The sequence below is a fragment of the Neopsephotus bourkii genome, unplaced genomic scaffold, assembly GCF_033783945.1.
Source record: "Neopsephotus bourkii isolate Nb327-2 ecotype Australia unplaced genomic scaffold, CSIRO-AGI_Nbou_v1 NB_1663, whole genome shotgun sequence".
In the NCBI taxonomy this organism is placed as follows: domain Eukaryota; kingdom Metazoa; phylum Chordata; class Aves; order Psittaciformes; family Psittacidae; genus Neopsephotus; species Neopsephotus bourkii.
Window position 1 is genome coordinate 352,859 of NW_026902137.1, and position 17,624 is coordinate 370,482.

General features: G+C 54.4%; 1 protein-coding gene and 1 long non-coding RNA gene across 4 annotated transcripts in view; both read right to left on the bottom strand.

The window, feature by feature from the left end:
* Positions 1-7,055, bottom strand: part of GSS (glutathione synthetase) — a 315,783-nt gene extending 308,728 nt beyond the window's left edge. For 2 of the 3 annotated variants that reach the window (XM_061375475.1, XM_061375477.1), the window contains exons 1-8: positions 6,976-7,055; positions 6,528-6,664; positions 5,219-5,364; positions 3,129-3,204; positions 2,469-2,608; positions 2,211-2,327; positions 1,690-1,770; positions 457-534 (exon numbers count right to left, since the gene is read on the bottom strand). In XM_061375475.1, the coding sequence (XP_061231459.1) occupies positions 457-534; positions 1,690-1,770; positions 2,211-2,327; positions 2,469-2,608; positions 3,129-3,204; positions 5,219-5,364; positions 6,528-6,656 (767 nt within the window). In that variant the 5' untranslated portion in view covers positions 6,657-6,664; positions 6,976-7,055. The remainder of the gene's footprint in view (positions 1-456; positions 535-1,689; positions 1,771-2,210; positions 2,328-2,468; positions 2,609-3,128; positions 3,205-5,218; positions 5,365-6,527; positions 6,665-6,975) is intronic. The other variant, XM_061375474.1, reaches the window with a different exon arrangement.
* The window catches only part of LOC133224175 (uncharacterized), a 213,371-nt gene that overhangs the window by 48,127 nt on the left and 147,620 nt on the right, over positions 1-17,624 (bottom strand). The window lies entirely within an intron of this gene.

A 17,624-nucleotide genomic window follows, 5' to 3' on the forward strand; every position in this document is an offset into this window, starting at 1 on the left:
CTGTGACCTGCACAGGCCTCCACAGGGAGAGAGCAAGATGCTGAGTGTGTTTTAATCCAACAGACAGCATGAGGATGTGGGATGCTTCCTCCTCCAGCACCCTAGCGCTCACTGACAGAGCCTCACGTGAGCAGTAAACAGGAAACGGCTTTGGGGAAGCTTCTGGAACAGCCAGGACTTCTCCTAGCAGATGTATGTGGAGGACCTGAAGATCCCACAGAGCTCTAATGGCTGTTGCTTGAAGGAGGGGAATTACATTTCCAGCTGTAAGGGACGGGTGTGTGTATGCAAGCAATCATCCCAGACCTAAGGGGAAGCAGCAGCCTGGAGTAGGGAGAAGTACTCTCAGAAAGGCACTACTGACACCCAGAACACCCCACAGCTTTGGCTGAACACTGCCATTGCAGCCCCGTGTGCCCAACACAGAGCCGGATGCGCACCTTGGCTCATACTCACATATACAGCCTCCTGGCCTCATCCAGAGAGCCCTTCTCAAACACATCCCTGAAGCGCTTCCTGATGACCCGGATATCCCTGTCAAGAGAGGAGTGGGAAAGTCACCAGCAGGCACTGAGCTGGGAACCAGAGGTGGAGCCAGTGGCTCCAGCAAGGAGGAGCTGGTGGCTGCTTCACAGGCTTTACACTAGAGCCAGGGGAATCCTGCAGGGCAAAACAGTCCCAGGTTTTAGCACCTCTCTCCTGTGTTTCCCACCCAGATACTGTAGGAAGCAGAACATGTCCCTGAACCCCTGGATTTCTCCATCTCTCATCTCCTAAAGCGTTTCTAAGAGAAGTTGGTGTCTGGGGTTTTTATCCCTACACAACAGATTCACCCACTGTTGCCTTCCAAGCCAAGAGCTGCTGACCGTGACTTCCCCCATGTTTTATCCATCTCCTTCCTGCTTTCCAGCCTTTCCTCCACACAGCGGCAGTGTGGAGCTGCTCATGTGGAGCCACTGCACGATACGGGGTACACCTCCCACCACTCCAGCACTGCCTCTGCGCTAGACCTTTGAACACCTCCTTCTCCCCGGTGCTTCGCTCCACGGCCAAGTTGCTTCCTTTTGCTTTGGAGCTTCATTATTTAAGCTTTTATGAAATGCCCTGTGCCAAACCCCTAGTCAGAGGCAAGCAGGACCCTCATTAACCTGCTCTGCTCCTTACTGTCTCATCTAAGAGACTGGGCACACAGCCAAGCTACCACTGATGCAGCTCTGAGGACTGCACAGGCTCAATATCAGCAAGGAATCAGCCCTGGGGACCAGAGGCTTTGATGCTGCTGGTATTTCCAGAAAAGAGCTGGTGAGAGGCTTTAGGAAGCTGGTGAGAAGATGAAGGTGGGTGCTGAGGCTGGGCAGGAGGCCACTGAAGGAACACTGAGCGAGCTGCATAACAGAGCAAAGTCCAAATAAAGGCTGCCCTGTTGCATACCAAGACATGGCCTCTCACAACCCCAGAAACTAGAACTGTTTTGACTTTATCCATGAGTAGGTGACAAAGTGGAAAGCAAATGGATTCTGCACACCTCCATCTTTTCCTGGCCTGTTCCTACACTCCTAGTGCCTGCTGGAGAGCCTGGAGACACCCCACAGCTGCCTCGAGGGAAGCTGGCAGCAGCTCACTCTGCTTCCCTTTGCCAAGCCCGTACCACCTCCTCCCTTTCCCACCCAAGGAAAATCCAAACTTTACCTGTTCCAAAGCTCATTTTCTACACATCTCTGATCAAAAATGTTCCTCTGGACTTCCTCCACCAGAAACATCACCACAGCGCTGGAAGAAACACCAAGGACATCACTGAACCCAGAAACACTCCATGTGCACCCAAGAATGACAACTTTTGACCTCTGTGAGCTTCCTGCATTGCTCCTGCTCGTTTTCACCAGTCTCTATGGGTCAGCATGCAAACAAAGAGCAGCACTGCTCCTGTGTAAGAACCAAACCAGTGCAGGGCATGAGCCCAAGGGCAGGAGGAGAAGCAACTTCTGTGCAGGGTTACTGAGCCCCACAGCTCCTCCAGGGTTCCTCTGCCCCTACTTGCCTCTGGGACACAGCAGTTTTGTGCACTAAGACAACCCAGTGCTCTTCCCAGGGTGTTCCAGGCTTTGAGAGCAGCTTGTCTTGCAAACAGAAAGCACAGTTTCAAACCCAAACTCGTGCATCCTCAGGGCAGACAAGATAAGAGCAGCCTCCAGCACCTCCTCTCTCCTTACCTTGGCGAGCCGTAGAGCTCCCAGGCTTTGGCAATACCCAAGGCAAGGCCTCTGGATGGGTTGTTGGGCAGCAGACGTGATGCCTCCTGAGGCTTTCCCAGCACTTTCAATACCTGCCTGTGGAACAAAGAACACTGTCAATGCCACGACAGCCCCTGGCCAGTCACAGGGAGCAGGAGGCTGGGAGCATGCAGAGGCAGGCTGTGCAGCAGGCCATGCATACAGCTGCTGCAGCACAGGCCAGAGATGCTGCCTTACCCATGGACCGCCACAGTGCGGGAGGTGAGGCCTCCAAAGCTGGCAGCAATGGTGTTTATTTCTATCTGCTTCAGAGCTGGTGACCCATCCACCCCAGAGTCAAACATGTAATCAGAGCGATTTATGCCTAAAAACACAGACTGGAACAAAGGGGAGGTGAAGTGGGAGCTCCTGATGCCTTTAATTGCAAATCCCTTTGACGACCTTGTTTCAGAATATTCCTGGGACAGATTCAGTCACCTTCACATTGATGCAAGCCTCTGCAAGCCATGCCCATGGGTGCTTTGGCCCTTGCTTAGGAACCACAGCCCTCCTTAGCACTCCAAGGAGTTAACACTTGTTAGAGTAAAGGAGGTTCTGCAGGGAGAGCCTGCCAGCACAGGTCCTGATGTGGAACACATCCCTGCACTTTCCTTAGGCTCCCAGAGGACAGACATATTAAACCCTCCCAGTCAAGGCCTGGCTGCTTTCAGCAACACTAACCAAAGGGCACGACCATCAAACAGGGCAAAGTCCCAAACTCACAGGCTGTACCCAAGACATTGTGCTGCAGGAGTGACCAGGGGACAGTCCCAAGCAGCAGCAAGCCTGCAGACAGAACCCAGGCAAGGCCACCACGGTGCAGAGGGACACTGAGCACTGAGGTCTCCTGGCAGGTACCTGAGCCAAGCCTTCCTCCAGAACTTGTGTGTAGATCCTGAAGAGTTGAGCTGTGAAGTCATCCACCTTGATGGTGCTAGAGAGGAACACACATCACATCAGCCCCTTACACTGTCACAGAGGAACAAGGAGGTTAACTCTTGAGACAGAGGCACAAAATGAAACACAAACCTTCGTAAATAAGAAAATCAGTTCTAAGTACTAAGTACATGTTAAATGTTGTGGCTTTGTAACAGGAGCAATGGAAAATAACTGAGGTACACGTTTCACAGAAAAATTAGCAGAGTGCAGCTAGAGAGCATAATGAGAATCCTTGTATAAGATAAACCATTGTAGCTGATGTAGTTTTAGGCCCTTATGACCTTAGTACAAAAATAAGTGTAAGAAAACCAGGATAGAAAAACAGGACGTGTAGATAAAGAGTATCTGAACCTAGCAGATGTCCAGGATGGGCTGCAGCTAAGCTAACTGATTAAGTAGAAGGACAGGACGATTATGTCTGCAATGTTACTGAAGCAATTAAGCTGGTGTAAGCATTATCTACTGTGTGTGCTTCAGACTGCCAGAAGTGATGAAGACTGCTGGAAGAAGTAAACCACCCCCAAAAGACCACGACCACGTTGTTGTGTGCATGTAAAAAATGGGCGTGGAATGATGCAAAGCGGTTCTGGTTATGAATGGCTAATGAATATGTATGACATTTAATGAATATGCACATTGAGCAACAATATAATCACAGTCTGTTTTGAGGCTCGGCTAAGACACGCTAGGAGGAGCTATCCCCCGTGTCTCCCAATGCTGCAATAAAGGATTCCTGCCTGTCAACTTCAGCCTTGTTGGCGAGTTCCTGGAGATTTCTCTGAATCACTTCTCCACAAAGAAAACCTTCCCTGGGACCCTCCCCAGCACAAACAGCAGGGCTGTGGCTAAACCAGGTCCTGCAGCACTGTTAGCATCTCGCCATGAAAGCACACCTCATCAAGGGTGTACAACCACAACACAAACCCGCTTTGCTCAGCACTGCACTCCACAAAAAGCACCATGTGCAGAGGTGACTCGCTTGCAGGGCAAGAGACAAGCAAAAGCAAAGGAATGCAGCAGAATTCTGCACACAGGAAAGGAATGGCAAAGTCCCTCTGGGCCTGCACGCACAGCTCATAGAGGAAGCTTCACAAGCTTCTCTGAATCTCCATCCTTTGGGTTCCAAATCCCACACACCATGGTACCAAGTGGCCCTGCTAGAGAAGGTCTGGCTTTTCTTCAGGATCCCAAATCCCTGAGCCAGTGGTGAGCAGCACCCCCAAGGAGCTGCCGAGACAATGCAGAGGAGGCAGCATAAGGCAGGCACCCAAATGCACCCAAGCCCCAGGCGCTGCATTCCTCCACCACAGGTAGAAGCATGTCCCCACAAGCTCTGGCTGCAGCCAGCTCTGGAACATGCACAAGCATTCAACAGCTCTGAAGGGCCAGAAGAAGGATGCTGGAAAAGTCTCCTTTGCTCTGTGCTAGTGCCAGAGAGCCAGCAGCACCCCCACAGATAGCAGGAAGGGAAATGGGTTTTGTGGAAGCATCAGCCCTATGGAACGATCAACCTAATGGGTTCCATAGTGAGGGAGGGTCGCTCCATCACCCAGAGCTTGTGGGTCACCTTCCCATCATGGCTGGGAGAGCAGGGGACACTGGGTGTCTGAGCAGAGAGAAGGATGGCAGGAGGACAAACAGCTCTTCATAACGGCTGGCAGACCCGGTGGTTACTGGACCCAGCGATTTGAACTTAAGGCCCAGAGGCTATCAAGCTCACAATAAGAATTCACAACCTCAAAGCACTGGCAAAACTGAAGATCACTGCAGGGAGTCACCTCTCGGCCAGACGTCCCATCTCCTGAGGCCCAAGAAGACCTCAGAACACAGAGACTTGACGGGAATTAATCTTAGGACAAATAATGCAGGAAAAGATACACTTTCTGCAGAGGACAGGAGTGCCTGCCTCAGGTGAAGGACATGAACGGACAGAAGGTGGGAATGCTGAGAGGTGGCAAATGCTTTGCATTTAAAATAGTTCATTAAAATGCACCACGAAAGAGTGTTACCTGGCCAGAGTATGCTCCAGAAATTCCTTGTTTTGACTAATAGCATCCACCAGCATGTTAAAATCTTGCTGAACAGCATATGCTTGTTCAAAGAGAGCACGGGGTACTGGAGATGGGAGCAGCGTGAAGGGAGCAAAATTCACCACCTGCAAAGATGCAGCAGCAGAGAGGTCAGGTCTGTGCAGCCTAAGCAGGACTGAAGAGGGGCTGAAGCCACCCCCAGCCCTCCCGGGTGCACACAGACATACACATGGCTCAACCCTGCTGACCCCTGGCTTTTGAGGGCTCTGCTTGAAGAGCATCCATGGGGACTGCAGGCGCAGCTGCTCCACAGCTCGAACTGGGTGAGTGCTTCCCGGTGGAGGATGCCCTGTATCTGCTTCAACCGGAGAGCACTGTCTCCACAACGCCTCTGGGTCAGAGCAAAGGGGAATTTGCCAGTCCTGGGTTTCAGCCATCAGTCACTGCCTTTGATCTCTGAGTCCCAGGGGTGATTCCAGACCCCACAGCTCAGGCACAGGCCCACCCTCAAAGCCAAAATATGACACCAGAGAGAAGCTCCCAATACCCCTCGACTTCTACACAAGACAAGGGACGCTGGCAGTGTGTTTGGCCTCTCCAACCAAGCTCCCTCTTCCTCTCACCCTTTGAGGTTCCTTCAGAGCTCTGACTATGGGGTTGACATCAAGGAGCAGTCCTCACCGTGGAGACCTCCCTCCTTGCACCCCGCCAAGTCCCAGTATAGCTCCCTGCTTGTCCCCAAGCTCCTTAGGGACCCATCCCTGACAGTGTCCCACCTCTCCTGCCCAGGGGTACATCCTCCTCTGAGACCCTTCACCAGATCCATCTCCAGCAGGCCAAGACCCCCATCAGCACCTTCACCCCAGCCAGTTGCCAGGGATCCACCAGAGATAACCCCACACATCAGCCACCCCCATCCCTGTCACCTCATTCCAGGTATGGAGCCAAGGCTGCCTTGCAGCAGGGAGCACTCTGCAAGGAATGCTCCTCTCATTCAAAGGATCACTGGGGTGCTCAGAGGCTGCGTGAGGGATGAACTCGCACCACCCCGCACATGCAGGCTCCTGCCAATCCCGAAAGCTTCCGGATCGATCCCTCTCCTCAGAACTGTACTGCAGGGCTGCCTCAGGCAGACGCACTCATCAGCAGCACGGCGGGTGAGTTCAGCCCCAGGTTGTCGGGCTGCAGCCCCCGGGATGGCAGCCGGCTCCCCCCGCGCTCCCCCGGCTTTGCTGACTCACACCGCGGCGGGACCGAATCCGTTCCGTGCCTGCGCTCTGGCACTTACATCGGAGGCGTTGGGCTGCCCCTCGGTCCGCATCAACACGCCCTGCAGCAGCGCCGCGTCCACGGCCACGGCCGCGGCCTCCTGGATGGCCGCTCTGTCCCGCAGCACGTCCTCCCAGGGCGCAGCCATGCCCGGCGCTGCGGAAGCACAGCACAGTCACACACCCGGGCCGGAGCTGCCCCGGTAAGCAGAGCGGCCCGGCCCGGCCCAGCCCCGGCACCCGGCCACGACTCAGGACCGGCACCGAGGGCTGACACAGCCCGAGGCCACGGCTCCCTCACGGAGGCCCATGCAGTACCCCCGCGGCCTGCGCAGGGCTGGGCCGCCACATCCCGCCCTTGCTGCAGGCGGCCCCCGGCCGAGCACCGGACCCTCCGCGGGGAGCCGGCCTGGGCCCGGATCCCGGTACCCGACCCCCGCCCCGGAGCAGCTCCCACCGGCTCCTCACCTGTCCCAATCGCAGCTGCCTGCCGCCGCGGCACGCGATTGGACAGCGCTCCCCACTCGCCCCGCCCCGGTACGCGGATTGGCAGCTCACCTGACCAATCAGCGTGGGAGGCAGGCGGGGGCGGGGAAAAGGCGCTAAGGGCGGGGCTGAGTAGCGGGAGCGGAGGGGGGGTGTCAAGGGGAGATGTGACGTCACGTTGTGACGTCACGCGGGTGCTGGTGTGCAGTGCGGTCTCAAGGCAATGAGCGCCGTGTTCATTAACAGCTCTGCCTGTCCCGCCCCACGGGGGGGAGCGCAGCGGCACCCCCGCCCTGTTTGCTGGTCCACAATTGACCTGATATTAGTTATCTGATGTTAATCAATTACCTGGCATTAATCAATTACCTGCTGCTCCGAATCTCTCCTCCACCCAACCCAGACATGGCTACAGGCCAGGCAGAGAGGAGATTCAGAGCAGCCCTGCGGAGAAGGACTTGGGGGTGCTGGTCGATGAGAAAATGAACATGAGCCGGCTTCAGTGTGCAGTCGCAGCCCAGAACCCAGAAAGCCAACTGTATCCTGGGCTGCATCAAAAGGAGCGTGACCAGCAGGTCAAAGGAGGTGATCCTGCCCCTCTACTCTGCTCTCGTGAGACCACACCTGCAGTGTTGTGTGCAGTTCTGGTGTCCTCAACATAAAAAGGACATGGAACAAGTCCAGAGGAGGCCACGAGGATGATTAGGGGCTGGAGCGCCTCCCATATGAAGATAGGCTGAGAAAGTAGGGGCTGTTCAGCCTGGAGAAGAGAAGCTGCGTGGAGACCTCATAGCAGCTTCCAGTGTCTGAACGGTGGCTATAGGGATGCTGGGGAGGGACTCTTCTTTAGGGACTGTAGTGATAAGACAAGGGGTAACGGGTTCAAACTTAAACAGGGGAAGTTTAGATTGGAAGAAGCTCTTTCCTGTGAGGGTGCCCAGAGAAGCTGTGTCTGCCCCATCCCTGGCAGTGCTCAAGGCCAGGTTGGACACAGGGGCTTGGAGCAAGCTGCTCTAGTGGAAAGTGTCCCTGCCCGTGGCAGGGGTTGGAGCTGGAGGAGCTTTGAGGTCACTTTCAACGCAAACCAGTCTGGGAGTCTATGATTCCATGTTAACTCACTGGGACCTCCTTCTGTACTGAAGCTGTGCCATCCTTGCCTTTGCAGGAGCTGAAATTTGCCCTTTGCAGTCAGAGAAAGACAGGGGCTCTACAAGCCTGGAGTTGGAAATAAAGAGCCCAAACTGAACTGGTGTTGGAAATATCTTCATGTTTCGCATTCCTTCAACATTGTCATTGCCCACATCCCTTTGCTGTGCTGTACCAGCAGGACCTGGGGACAGGGTGGCCAGGGGTACCTGGATGCAGTCCAACCCTTGGCAGCCCCCTTTGTTCCCAGTGTTGAGAGCACCCCGGTGTCCCATGGGATGTCCCTAGCCATGTGCCGTGCTGCAGTTCGGAGGCTCCCAGGGCCTCAGCAGTCTCCGGGATGCCCCACGGCATAATGCAAGCTGATCTTTTCTCCCTCTTTAGATGTGTGTTTGTGCTGACTTTGGGTTCCTCAGCAGATAGGGTTGCTCTCTGCTCATGTTCCAGACAGATCCAAGGCTGGGGGCTGTTCTGTGCCTCCCCACTTGAGTACATCTGGTAAATCTCAGGTTTCAGAGCAGTTTCGTAGACTTGCAAGATGCTCATTTCCCAGCAACGGAGCTTGAAATGGCAGTGTGACAAATCAAGGGGGGGCGTTCTGCAGGAGCGTGGCTGGCTTAGCAACAGATAAAATTGATTTATGTGTAAATAAATCCAAACCAAACCAGGTCCTTCCTACTTCTCTGTTTAAATATGCAAAGGGACTGTCAGTCCTAACTCTCTGCCCTTATGATGAGTGTAGTAAAACGTGTCATAAGTGTAATAAAAGTGATAAATAAACCAATTCTAACTCATTTGCCAGTAAGGTACCATCAACACAACAGCATAAAAAAGATTTATTGTCATTCCAAGGTAATTGTTTGGGTAGCTACTGGGGTAATGTAGTTACTTAAGCATTTTTACAGCACATTCATGATGTAACTGTGAGGCCCCAACGAAAACAGTGCGTCTGGACTCGGTTTGTGACCTCCATTATGCAGGTTTGAAGTAATTGCTGGTTGTGTGGTGTTTGTGTGTGGCCAGCAGAACAATGGCTGAGCACCAGCTTCAGATCTACATCTTTATTTGGACTTAATTTGTCACTAATGCAGCTTTGTACGAGCAGCAGAACAAGTAAATCCACATATGATGCTCAGAAACTGGGGGAAATCGTGAATTATTTCATTGACTCCAATGTCTTGCCTGTGGATACTTACTTTTCTGTCTGGTCTACCAGACATTTCCTCATGTCAGGGAATGAGTGAGGGAAGGGGCTCATATCTAACCCACCTCCTGCTCACGGTGGGACCATCCCTAGCACTGATCAGGGTGGCTGTGGCTTTCCTTAGCCAAGCCGTGAAACCTCCCAGGATGGAGACATCCTTATGTCCTTCGTGACCCAAGAGAGGTGTAAGATGCCTCAGAGCTGTAGGATGCATTGTTGGACTGCCTGGGAGGGAGAGGGGATCCTTTCCTTGCTTGGTCACTGACTTGCTGATGACTTTGTGGCTTTATCCTTTGCCTCAGTTTCCCATCTGCCCTAAGAGCCACTGCTATCCAGCAGCAAAAGCAGCACCAAGCCTGGAACTGCACCAAGTGCCAAGCCCCACAGCAAGTCCTCACCCTGGAATCTGTCTGCACAGGAGGGTCCCTGGCCCATCTGACTGCAGAGAGGCTGTGAATGGAGTCCGGAGGAGGCCACGGAGATGCTGCGAGGGCTGGAGCAGCTCTGCTCTGGAGCCAGGCTGAGAGAGCTGGGCTGGGGCAGCCTGGAGAAGAGAAGGCTCCTGAAGGAGAGACCTTAGAGCAGCTCCAGTGCCTAAAGGGGCTGCAGGAAACCTGGAGAGGGGCTTGGGACAAGGGCCTGTAGGGACAGGCCAAGGGGAATGGCTTGAACCTGCCAGAGGGGAGACTGAGCTGAGCTCTTAGGCAGAAGCTCTTCCCTGTGAGGGTGCTGAGGCGCTGGCACAGGGTGCCCAGAGAAGCTGTGGCTGCCCCATCCCTGGCAGTGTTCAAGGCCAGGTTGGACACAGGGGCTTGGAGCAAGCTGCTCCAGTGGAAGGGGTCCCTGCCCGTGGCAGGGGTTGGAGCTGGATGAGCTTTAAGGTCCCTTCCAACCCAAACCAGGCTGGGATTCCATGATTCTATGCTATATACATACACATGCATTACCCTAGAGCACAGATGAGGAGGGTGCCAGCTCACACATGTGCTGCTTATGCCCTCACCCTGTAGCAGCAAGGGAGAGCTCCAGGCAGGGGCACCCACAGCCGGAGGCATGAAGAGGAGGGTGCAAAGGCAGCCCCTGACCCTGGGACAGGCTTGTTCATGGTGGAGAGGTTTCTCCAGCAAGCACTGGGTACTTGGTTGCCCTCCACAGACAGATTATCACCAGTGGCCAGGACAGGCTGGGAGATGACGGGCTCTTTATCCTATCACCAGTGGCAGCAGTTCTCCAGGTCATTGCAAGCCTCTTAGCTCTGCTCTGTCACTGAAATGAAGCTCTGTGGTTATAGCTCTTTAATACACCCACCTTGTCTCTTCCTTTTCCCTCTCTGCCGTCCTTTTGATCATTAGCTGTGGATTCACACCTCAGTTAATACAGATCCAGGCTGTGAATTTGGAAGTGGACTGATGATCCAGTCTTGCCTTGCTGGAAAACTGCCCTGTGCTGGGAGCCTGCTCAGACCCCATAACAGGGCAAGTGATTCACCCACACACTGGTCAAGGGATGGAAGTGAGGAACAAAGTCCAAGAGCTTTACTGACTATGCAAAAGGACAGAGTTTACTCAAACAGAAGCATTTCCCCTCTCCATCCTCAGTCCTGGTAGGGTCCTGAGTCCCCCTCCTATGTTTGCTCTGAGAGTCTCAGAAAGGGCATAAAAAGCTTGAGTTTCTAAGCAAGAAATGATCCAGTTTCATTGCAGAAGGTTTGTAAATGGTTCTGCCCTGTCCTTGGGAGTTCCCAGAATGAATGCAGCCTCCCAGCTGGGGAAGGTCTTTATAGAGAGCTGTGATTTGCCTTTTCTTTCTCTTTCCCAAATTCAGTTTGGACAATGAGCTCTTTTCCAGTAGCCCGGGGAGGATTTGTGCGTGCAGATAGCCCATAATCTCTGCTGCAACGTAAGAGAGCCACAGAGCAGCTTGGAGAAGGTTACATGATAAAAGAATATGGCAGACACGGTAAGTATTTGGCATGTTACGTGCAACAAAAGATGAACAACAGCAACTGGGACATTATCTTTGTGTGCTAAAAATAGAGCCCCGCAAAGTTGAAAGAAAAGCACTTTATACTTGTAAACCTCTCCTCTGGCTGTGAAAGAGCCTTTAAAGATGGGCTTTGTGGCTTTGGGATGTCGCGTTCCCTTTCCAAGGCTGCCCGGGGCTCAGACAATTGAAACTCAATCCAGCATCAGCCACAGTGGGGTGCGTGGGGGGAATAAATAGCTCTGACATGACCCTGCTTTTCTCACTCCTGACACACAAACAGGAGTTCTGCAGCAGGTACATCCCCCCCACTGCCACAGCCACACCAGGATGCCCATGGCACAGCCCAGGTCCCCCCAGCTGGGCAAGGCAGACCAAATGGGCACCAGGGCACTGCAGAGCCACCAGCAAGCAAGCAGATCCTTTGCCCACAGCACTGCTGAGGTATGCACTGGCATCTGATCCACTGCAGCTGACGGGCTGGGGCAGAGCTGGGTGCATGGCTGCCCATCCCTGCTGCACAGAGTGGCTCCTCCACCGCTCACAGGCACACTCGCTTGCCCTGGCACCCTGTAAGGGGGGCAAACCAAATAACCCCCCAAGTCTCCTTTGCTCTTCCAGCTGCAAAGAAACCAGCTGAGCCCAGGCTGAGGTTTTGGCCAACTCTGTGGTGTTTCAGGTTCTTGGTGCATTAATGCAACCCATTTTTGCAATAGAGCCATACCAAAGCCATTAACTTGACCCCAGGAGCGGAGGGATGATGTGATGCTCAGCACCAGCCAAATACAGAGAGAACAATAGGGCTATTTTCATGGAAGAGGGTTCAGAGGGCTCCCTCGGGAGCTGAACCTCTCACTGGCCCAGCATGCACAAGAACAAGGCAGAGCTCTTGCACCCTGGCTTCTCTATCGGGTAAATAGCAGCTTCAGGCAGGGCATGAAAGAAATCTATTGTCTCTAAGGCTGTATTTCGATGTGAAATGCTCTGGTAAGGCCAGCAATCTTAAACCTCCCACACGTGTGCCTATTGTTTGAAGTGCAGAACAATTGAAGGGTGCTCTCATGGGCTAAAGATAGAAAGGCAGCTGGTGCTGTCCTTTTCCCTGTAACTGAGAATAAAACAATGCCCAAGTATTGTCTGCATTGCTGGAGCGATGACATTGGACTCTCTGCCAAGAGAGCATCTAAAAGATCAATGAAACCCGGGTTATTTATAAACGGGTAGTGTCATTTCTTCCCCAAAGTAATTTCACTTCCTTAGCTCTTCCACCAGGCTTTTCTGCACCATGAAGTGCTGTGGAGAGAGGTATAAATAGCACCATGCTGGGAGAGAGGCAAACTGGAGCTGCCGAGCTGAGCCAGCCATGGATGCTGATCCTTCTGATCCCTTCTGCCATGGGAGCAGGTCCTTGCAGCAGCCCCAGCAGCACCATGCTGCCCATGCATCGACCTGGCAGCTCATCCCCTGGGCAAGAGTCCCACCAACACCAGGACTTGCTTTCTGGGGGAGCTTTAAAGGGGGTTTATTTCCTTCTCTGGCCAGCAAAGAGCAGTAGTATGGGCTCTGTATGTGTGTCCAGCTCGGCTGCTCTGCCTTGGTGCTCAAGGTAACCCTTGAGCCCAAATGCGTGAGACAGACTTTGCTTGGGGACAGGGATATCTTGTAAGGGAAAGCCAAAGCCTGCAAGGTGGCATCCCACGAGGATGCATCCAAACTAGAGGCTGGAAACCTGGATTTGGACTTTCATTGAAGTTTGGAGAAAGAAAAGCCCGTGTTGTTTGATGGGCCATAGCGAGGTGAGAAGGTCTCCTGCCATGACATGATGACATGCAGGAACATTGCTCCCTCCTGCATGACAGCCAGTCTTGAGAAAGGTCTAAGCCTACCAGATCCCATGAAGAACTGCCACTCCGTTGTGAGCAATGGTCCCTTGCCATGGGTAGACTGAGCTCGATCTAGTGTGAGACTTGATGACCAAGCACAATGGGGAGGACAAGCCAAGCAGTGTCTGAGCTTGAGGTGAGCAGAATGCTGGGTCAGTGGGACAGGAGAGCTGAGCCATGGCCTTCATCAAGCCACAGAAACATTGGTAAAGCCAAGCAGGTCCCAGCCAAGAGCAGCCAATTCCATCAGCTTATGTCCTAGACACCACCCTAGTCTAGTTTCCCATGGAGTAAAGGAAAAGGTACATGGGGGATGGAGAGAGCAGGGGGCTGTGATGAGATCAGCCCAAGGACTGATGGTCTGTGAGCAGCTATTGCACTGCAGGGACAGATCCTGCACACCGTCTGGCAGAACTGCATCCCAGCTCTGGTTCTGGTCAGGCACTGCACTGCCCTTGCAGCCTCCAAGGCAGCTCTTGGTCATGATTCCCCGTGGCTGTTCTATGCCAGGGTCTGTCCTGGCAGGCCAGCTGCAGTTAAGGTGCTATTAAGTATTCAAATGAACAGATTCTCTTTGCTCTCACTGTTTTGAAGTGCATTGCCAAAACCTCAAGTATCTTCACTGAAGGCTCAGGCATTCCTGTGATTTCTGCTGTGTTTGGTACAACCTTCATTCCTTTACAGTGGCAATACCCAGAATAAAGCTCCTTAAACCTCAAAGCTGCTCAATTCAAAGCAAACAGACAAAAGCCTCTCCAATGGTCCCTGTCTCCAGGCGACCTCACTGTCTCCATGCCTACGTGTGACCTTACTTGCTAACTCTGGACACTGATTTTGCACATCATGTCTCTTCCAGGTACCTTCTCAATCCTGATACTCATTTTGGAGACATCCTGCATGCAGTGCAACCCTGGTGTCTGGAGAGTCAGCCTCCAGCATAGCCATGCTTCCCAAGCCTCATGCTATGGCGAGCTGCTCATCACCACTGCACCACGGTGCTCATGGCAGCAGCAGATTCATGCATGTTCATGAAGGGTCCTAGAGGCAGCACTTCACCCCTGGCCAGAGGAGAGCCAGCTCAGGACAGGGCAACCAGCACTGGATGGGACATCCAGGCAGCAGAGCGCTTATGCTGGGAAGTGCCCGTGGAGCTGTGAGATGAGGGGATCCAGTGCTAACCCCATCCCGAGCCCGACAGGAGTCTCTCTGAGGTCCCCGCAGTGGCACTGATGCTGCACCCATCTCCTGCTGGTGTGAGGGGTGCATGGCGAGCTGTGCTGCACTGGTGGCTGCTGCCTCCCTTGCTGTGATGGGACAGGGCTGTGGGGCTTTGGGAGTTTGCTTTGGAGGGAGCCTTGCATGGCCAGGCTGGGCTATGGGCTCCTGTGGGACCGGCAGCGCTGGCCTGTCACCTCCGCCTGCCCCACTGTGCACAGACATTCCCACTGGATGGAAATATGCCCAAAATAGCCCCTCTGCAGATTGTCTTTATCTAATCAACACTCCCCTCCAGTGCATTTCAGGGAGCTGATAGCAGTGATACGTGAAGTGTGGAAACCTGCAGCAAACTGCCCGACAGGGAGAGTAATTCTCCTTCCTGCACTTATCAGAGCCTGCTAATGGGAAACATTCCTCCTGGGGGTCAGGGAGCAGGCGGGGGATCTCACTGGAGAGGATGGCTGAGCCCCTGGCACCCTCCTGCCTCCCCAGGGATGGGTTGGAGCTGATCTCACCACCAGGTGCTCATTGAAGGAGCAGCTCTGCAGCGTAGTGCTGCTGGTGCCCTGTCCCATGAGGAGAGGCTTGTCCAGCCCTTAAGGGCACATCTGAGGGGCTCCGTCCTCTCCCATATACCCCATCCTCATACCCTCTGTATCATGGGACACCAGCATCAAGTACAGATCTATGGGGGGAAGAACAGGGGTGCCTCAATGGTCAGGAGAGTTGCTCCCACTACTGAGGATAGTTGTGTAGGGCTGGTGGGACATTGGGGCAGCCTGCTTTGGGCAATGGCCACCTAAAGCAAACCCCAGTCAGGCTCCTTGTTGTGCCCATGGGGTTTTGTGGGAGGTCCCTAGGAGCTGTGAGGATGCTGTAGCCATTGAGCAGGGCCCAGCTCAGGCTTTGGCAGCAATGTGAGGATGAGCTTCCTACCGCCCTGAAAACCACATCACAAGCACCAGCGCCAAAGGCGCCCGAACCCAGCGGAACTGCGCTTCAGCAGCTGCCAGAGCAACCGTTCCACGTTTCCCCTTTACAGATCTGCTCGGCCTTTGATGGACCCTGCTGGAACCTCTTCAAAGAGGGACAGAAACCAGGGCGAGCAGAAGGAGCTGCCCAAGGAATCTCCGAACATAAAACCTCTTTAAAGACAAGGCTGGGAGGGGGTGAGTGGAGCCCTGGGAAGAATGTGCGGGGCTGGGCCAGCTGCTGGGGCTGGGCTCAGCCCACTGCTGGGCACTGCAGGCAAAGGTGCTTGGCACCGGACCCACCAGAGCTTGGGTCCCTCCAGGCTGTGGGTGGAAACCTGATGCGGAGCCCAGCGCAGAGGCAGGAGACCACCGGGATAACCTCAAAGGACCCCGGCACCCCTGGCTCCTCAGGACACTGGCACTGCCGCCTCGGCAAGGGTGGGCACCTCTGCCCTGGGTTCTCAATGGGGATCTCTGCACTGGTGCCCCCAGAATGGTGTCCCCAGGGTGGTTGCAGGGTCCTCATCCATGGAGTCTAATCCTGATGAGGACCTGAGCCTCTGAACTGAGCCTGATGAGACAATGCCCATGTGAGACATGGAGGTGGGGGCTTGCTGATGTGCTCAGAGTCAGCTTGTTCAGGCTACAGGTTTGCCTCTGTGGGACTGTTGTAATTCATGGGAACACTGGCACCATGCGATGCCCTTACACTGCACAGTGCAGCCAATGAAGGCAACATCCACCCATCCCTGAGCCCAGCCATCCTGTGGTCTGCAGTCCTCCATCCCATGAATGTCCCAGGCTTCACTCCACAGCAGGGTGGGAGGGCAGAGGACCTGCCTGTCAGTGGAAGGGATGGCACTGGGAGCCCAGCCCAGAGCCCAGCAGCAAACCATGCCTGTGCATTGGATGGAAGCCTGGCCACTGCTGGGCTTCCGCAGAGCCCCCCTGCAGTGCCTGGCTCAGGGTCAGGCAGGTTCTGGGGCTGCAGGAATCTCTGTGCACCCTGGGCTGTGTGCCCAGCCCGGAGCCACATGCCCTAAGCAGCTCCTAACGTTGCTATTCTGGCCATGGCAGAGGCCACCCCACATCCAGGCTGGGCACGGCACTGTGCAGCTAATCCTTCATCACCCCGCACCTCGGTTTCCCTTACTCTACAAACCCAAGTCACTGTGGGGTGTGAGGGGTGCTGAATGGGGAGCAGCAAAACCCTGCAGCCACGGGCCCTGGTTTTCCATTATCAACTCGTAGGGTTATTTCTGTGTCCCCAGGACACGACCACAGGAGTGAGGAGCCAAGAGGTGGCTTGGTACCGAAGCCCTTTGCCTTGGGGAAGGTGTGTGCTGGTCCTGTCTTTGACAGCAGCATCTCCTGGGCTGATGCTGGCAGGAGGGAGATGGGGTACAATAAAGCATCCAGCCCTGCTTTGCTTTTTGAATGCACCAAAGCAAAGGCCAAGAGGAGCAGAGTGCTTGGTGGAAAGGCATGGGTGTCCTTCACCAACATGGGTAGAAACCTCAGCCTTTGGATGCCAGCAACTAAAACAGCTTTTCCCTGAGCCTATGGCATGTCTGTGGGTCTGGGTGGCCCCCACTGCGTCCTATTCCCATCTTGGGCAGCCCATGGTGCTCCAGGCTGTGACTATCGTGTTGTACCCAGTAAAATGGTGTGGAGAAACCCAGCACCCTCTCTGCTGAGAGATTCTGAATCTGGCCTAGCCATGGACCAAGCTCATGGGAGCCAGACCTTGGGGTTACTGTTGGGTAGAGCTTGCCAAAGCAGAGCCCATCCATGCAGTGAGGCAGAGCAGGAGCTTGAGCCTGCCCTGGGGGCTGCCCACAGGCCACTGCAGCTCAGGGGAGCATCGGGCCCCTCTGACAAAACAGTTTCATGCATGTAACTGGGAAAGTCGGTCCTGGTGCTTGTGGTGGTTGGTGTTAAACAGGCAGTGGCTGCTGTGCCTCTGGAACAAGCCAAGCCCTTTGAGAAATGAGAGTGGGGTGGCAGAGACCAAGCCCGGGGGTCCTGGGCAGTCTGTCCAGGGAGAGGCTGAACTGGAGCTGAGCAGGAGGTTGGGATGCTCCAGCTCAGAAAGCCAGCGGCCACGCACATCCCGCCAGGCAGCAGCTCCACTGGCAGCGTGTGGGGAAGAAGCAGGAGGGAATGCTCAGGTGCAGGAGGGAACGGGGAAGCTGCCATCGCTCTGCTCCGCACCAGCAGGCAGTA